Consider the following 6000-nt stretch of genomic DNA (forward strand, 5'->3'; position numbering starts at 1 on the left):
GGAAACAATTTTTACATCCAGTAATTCGGATAAAGGCCTCATTTCTAAAATATATAGGGAACTAAATCAAATTTATAAGAATCCAAGTCATTCCCCAATTGAGAAATGGTCAAAGGATATGAACGAGCAGTTTTCTGATGAAGAAACTAAAGCTATCTATTCCCATATGAAAAATGCTCTAAATCTCTAATGATTAGAGAGATGCAAATTAAAACAACTCTGAGGTACCACCTGACACCTATCAGATTGGCTAAAATGACAAAAAACGAAAATAATAAATGTTGGAGAAGCTGTGGAAAAATTGGAACACTAATGCATTGTTGGTGGAGCTGTGACCTGATCCAACCATTCTGGAGAGCAATTTGGAATTATGCCCAAAGGGCTATAAAGCTGTGCATACCCTTTGACCCAGCAATGCCACTTTTGGGTCTTTTCCCCAAAGAGATCATGGAAAGGGGAAAAGGACCCACATGTACAAAAATATTTATAGCTGCTCTTTATGTGGTGGCAAGGAATTGGAAGTTGAGGGGATGCCCATCAATTGGGGAATGGCTGGACAAGTTGTGGTATATGAATGTAATGGAATACTATTGTGCTGTAAGAAACGATGAGCAGGAGGAGTTCAGAGAAACCTGGAGGGTCTTGCGTGGGTTGATGATGAGTGAAATGAGCAGAACTAGAACATTGTACACAGTATCATCAACATTGTGTGTTGATCTACTGTGATGGACTAGATTCTTCTCACCAATGCAATGGTACAGAAGCGTTTCAGGGAACTCATGATGGAAGAGGATCTCCAAATCCAGGGGGGAAAAAAAAAAAAGAACTGTGGAGTGTGGATGCTGAATGAACCATACTATTTCTTTTGTTTTTGATGCTGTTGTTGTTGTTGTTTTTCTATTTTGAGGTTTTTCCTCATTGCTCTGATTTTTCTCTTATACCATGACTAAAGCAGAAATATGTTTAATGTTATTATATATATATATATATATATATATATATATATATATATATATAAACACCTATATCAGATTATCTGCTGTCTAGGGGAGGGAGGAGGGAGGAAGAAAAATCTGAAATTGGAAAGCTTGTATGAACAGAAGTTGAGAACTATCTTTATATGTAACGGGGAAAAAAATACTTTATTAAAAAAATATATATATATATAGGGAACTAAATCAAATTTATAAGAATTCAAGTCATTCTCCAATTGAGAAATGGTCAAAGGATATGAACGGGTAGTTTTCAGATGAAGAAATCAAAGCTATCTATTGCCATATAAAAAAATGCTCTAAATCACTACTGATTAGAAAAATGAAAATTATAACAACTCTGAGGTACCACCAGACACCTATCAGATAGGCTAATTATGACCAAAAAAAAAAAAAAGGAAAATAATAAATGTTTGAGAAGTTGTGGAAAAATTGGAACACTAATGCATTGTTGGTGGAGCTATGAACTGATCCAACAATTCTGGAGAGCAATTTGGAACTATACCCAAAGGGCTATAAAACTGTGTATACCCTTTGACCCAGCAATCCCACTATTAGGTCATGAAGAGATCAAAAAAAAGGGGAAAGGAGTCACATGTACAAAAATATTTATAGTTGCTCTTTTTGTGGTGGCAAGGGATTGGAAATTCAGGGGATGCCCACCATTTGGGGAATGGCTGAACAAGTTGTGGTTATATGGATGTATTGTGCTGTAAGAAACTATGAGCAGGGGCAGCTAGGTGGCACAGTGGATAGAGCACCAGCCCTGGATTCCGGAGGACCTGAGTTCAAATCCAGCCTCACACACTTGACACTTGCTAGCTGTGTGACCCTGGGCAAGTCACTTAACCCTCATTGCCCCACCAAAAAAAAAAAAAAACCTAAGTTACAAAGCCAATAATAATCTCAATACCCATTCAAGTCAATAGCCTACTATTTGGATGTACAAAATCATAATTCATATTCTCATTATCTAAGTCATCATGAAAACTTTTTCCTGCTTAATGCAGAGAGTGTTATAGAAAGATTTTCATTTAAGAAGTTAAATATTTATGGTTTCTGGCATTTCAAAGGCTAGCATTCACTGTTTGAAAAACTGGACTACTGAAAACTCCTGCCCAAATGGTTCTATATATACTGCAGGATTTACTGTATATATAAGTGTACACAAAATATGCATATATGTACAGTTCTTCAATATCTACAAGAAAAAAGTCAAAACTCCTTAATCTGGAGGGTTTGAGACACTCCAAAATCTGTCCCCAAAACTGTCTTTCCATTTTTATTGATAACTCTTCATTTTCCCAAACCCTGTAACTAAACTGATCTACTGTCACACAGCATGTCTTGGGCCTTTCTACCTCCAAACCTTCACTCACATTATTTCTCCCACTTGTAAGTTGTTACCTTCCATCTCTTCTATTCATCTTATTCCATATTTCAAAATATGGATCAAATTCATACTCCCTTTCCTCCTTTCCCATGAAGGAAGGCATCCTAATCTATTTCGGTCCAGTTTTCTCATCTCTTATAGAATAGGCTATGCATTCATTACTTTAGAAATTAAGCACACCTTGCCTTTTATATTGTTGAATTCAATTCCTCTCTAGTATTGTTATTCATATATTTATGCTTTATCTGCCTAGATAAACTGCTTGAGGACAGGAGCTGCATCTTACACTTTTTTGCACCTGCTAAAGCACTAAAGAATAATAACTTACACACTGCAAATGCCCAGTAATATGATAAATATGATATGATCAATGAATTTCATAGCCAGAAGGAACTAATCCATCTTTCTAATTTTCCAGATGAGAAAGTAAAGAAACAATCGCAAAATAAAATGTGCTGGGAGGTAATAATAAATATATGTGTGTATATGCTGCTAGATGGCTTGTTTTGAAGTCAGCTATGGTAGTTTAAAAATATACTTACAAACAAATCCTCACAAAGGGCACTGTTGTGAAAAGATGGTTTTCAAATATTTTTTACGTACCACTCAAATGTCAATCACACAAACATCAGTCATTAACATAAAAAGTCTAACTAGATAAACATTTTAACCAAGATTCAGATAAATTGTATCTAAACATGTCATGAAATCTATACCAACAGAGGCAGTGTGGTACAATGGAATGAATGCTGGATCTAGACTGGACCTGGTTTCCTATCTCAGTTCTGCCACTTTAAGTGATCTTTAGCAAGCCATCTCATATCTCTGCAATTCCCTCTGCAACTACATTTTCTCCATCTATAAAATGAGGGATTTGGACTCAATCTTTAGGTTCATTCCAGCTCTAAACCTATGATCCTGTAAATATTTTAAGTAAAATGTGGCAAGTCATCGTTCCTTTTCTCTGTGGAATAGAACAGCAAATATTAAAATTCATCAGCATATAGTAGATTAAAATATAAGTATGTCACTTCATTTAACTTCAGTTATCCAAAAACAAAGCAGAGAACCTGGAAGTAAGCAAAAAAAAAAAAAGGCCTCTAAGCAACAAAATTAAAAGTCACAAATATGGGGCAGCTAGATGGCACAGTGGTTAAAGCACAGGCCCTGGATTCAGGAGTGCCTGAGTTCAAATCTGGCCTCAGACACTTGACACTTATTACCTGTGTGACCCTGGGCAAGTCACTTAATCCCCATTGCCTGCAAAAACAAAAAGAAAAAAAAAATTGTTTTGGGGGCAGCTAGGTGGCACAGTGGATAGAGCACTGGCCCTGGAGTCAGGAGTACCTGAGTTCAAATCCGGCCTCAGACACTTAACACTTACTAGCTGTGTGACCCTGGGCAAGTCACTTAACCCCAATTGCCTCACTTAAAAAAAAAAGTCACAAATATTATCAATGTGTTCATATCTGAGCTTCTAAGGCTCTTATTCAGGGGGCATATTTATTACAAATTAAAACAATTCTTACAAACTTAGCTAATTCTGCCAGACCACAGTTAAATAAAAACAATAAATTAGAAGAGGACAAGCAAAAATCCTGGAGAAAGGTACACAGTGAAAATAGTGAAAAGTGGACAGTGATGTAAGAAGGAAACCAAAAGACTGAAAACTCTGTTTACATAGTGCAGAAGGGCAAGACAGACAAAGTGATGCTCTTGAAGTTTTTAAGATCTAGGTGTGAATTCCAAGTAAACCACTTACTAGGGACAAACCACCTAAACCTAGTAGGTCTGTTTCTTCATTGATAAAATGGGATTAACAATACCTGCAGAAACTACCTCAAAGAGCTGTTTGAGCTCAAATGAGACAATTATGTAAAACGATTGTGAAATCTATAAACTTCATGTATGGCTCAGCATCCATCCATAGCCCCTGAGAATATAAGCTACTGCAGTAATTAATGATCATAACGATGACTTAATTCACTAGGAAAAGGTTAAAATTTTGTTCTACATACTCTCTTTAAGAAGGTAAGGAGGGGGGCAGCTAGGTGGTGTAGTGGATAAAGCACCGGCCCTGGATTCAGGAGGACCTGAGTTCAAATCCGGCCTCAGACACTTCATATTTACTAGCTGTGTTTCCCTGGGCAAGTCAATTAACCCCCATTGCCCTGCAAAAAAAAAAAAAGGCAAGGAGGGACACATGTACCATATTTTGTAAAGATCATTAAAAATGGTTAAATTTGTAAAAGCTTTAGTGCTAAATGGGGGGAGTTTCATTTATCTGGAAAACTCACTCATGTGATGGCCAATTTCTTATTTTCAATAATTCCAAAGATCCAAGATTTCATTAATGCAAGTAATTCCTCTGTGAAGACAGATCACAAGATCACAAGTCCTCCATGCCTAAACAGTTTCATTAATTGCTCCAGGCAAAAAAAAAAAAAAAAATTCCTCTACCTGGTAGCCAACATTCTGGGAACCTACTAGAATTTAACTAGTTTGTCTTACAATTTTCATCACTGAATCTATAATCAAAGTCTTTCCTGAAAATAAGGGAAGGGGGGGGTTCTTTAGTTTTGTTTTCTAATATTGGGGCTATATCGCTTTTTGTTTCATGTTTGTGATTGTGCTAGTCTAAACAATTCAGAAGCCACGGCCACGTATAAGTTGAAGTTTCCTGAGCAGTTTCATTGCCCATTCATCATTCCGTGCTCTTTATAGTCCCTTACCCAAGCCATTGAACCAGTTCAATTTTACCAGTGTGGGGGGGAAAAGAGCAAACCTTCAGCTCTCTCCAACAATGTGACCATGTTTTGGTCACGGGTGGCTGTCACGTAGAAGCCACTCCTGCGCAGCTGTAGGAACTCACCCATCCAACCCCACCCACCAAGTTTCCCAGAGAACCAGAGCCTGCCCTCCCCTCACATTACGTGACCCACCCACCCCCACCCCCAGAAAGAGGGATAAATTCTCCGCCCGCCTCCACCTTCACCCCTTCCAGAGACAAGTGAAGGGGCCCGGGTGAGCTCCAAGCACAGTGACTCAGCCTCCGCCAAGAGAATCCCTCCCCGTGCCCCCGCCCCACGGCGGCTCCGGCTGGGGTCCCGGCCTCTCCACCCCAGCTCGGGGTGGCCCCGGGCCTCTGCAGCAGCGAGAAGGACCCGGGGGGCGGGGAACGGAGGGGGAAGAGGAGCCTCCCTCCCTCCGGAGCGCGCTCCCCCCTCCCGCAGGCACGCGCTCCCCGCTCCCGCGCCGTTACCTTCGCTCTTGCCCAGAATCCGGCAGCACAGGTTCTGCAGCAGAACGTTCGGGGACTTCTGGTCCGGAGTCGCCATCCTCGCGCCGGGGCCGGAGTGGGGCGGGGGAGAGAGATGTGGAAGCGCGCGCCCACGGGGAGGGGGGGGTGGACCGCCACCACCACCCCCCCGCCCCCGCCCTCTCCTCCTCTTTCACCTGACTCCGGCCCCTTCTTCACCCCACGGCGCGTACAAGGAGCTCCACCGCCGTGCTCGCCCTCCCACCTGGCCGGCCTACTCGCCTTCCTTCCCCCACCCACCCACGCGGGTCTACGGGCACTCTCCGCTCCCGTCCTCTTGCCTAACGGTTAGGGAC

At 41.0% G+C, this 6000-nt stretch overlaps 1 protein-coding gene across 1 annotated transcript in view; it reads right to left on the bottom strand.

Moving 5' to 3' along the window:
• Positions 1 to 5799, bottom strand: part of TUBGCP3 (tubulin gamma complex associated protein 3) — a 163968-nt gene extending 158169 nt beyond the window's left edge. The window contains exon 1 of the mRNA XM_043997221.1: positions 5648 to 5799. Within this exon, the coding sequence (XP_043853156.1) occupies positions 5648 to 5723 (76 nt within the window). The 5' untranslated portion in view covers positions 5724 to 5799. The remainder of the gene's footprint in view (positions 1 to 5647) is intronic.
• Between the last annotated feature and the right edge of the window lie 201 nt (positions 5800 to 6000).

Source organism: Dromiciops gliroides, chromosome 3, assembly GCF_019393635.1.
Source record: "Dromiciops gliroides isolate mDroGli1 chromosome 3, mDroGli1.pri, whole genome shotgun sequence".
NCBI classification, from domain to species: Eukaryota; Metazoa; Chordata; class Mammalia; order Microbiotheria; family Microbiotheriidae; genus Dromiciops; species Dromiciops gliroides.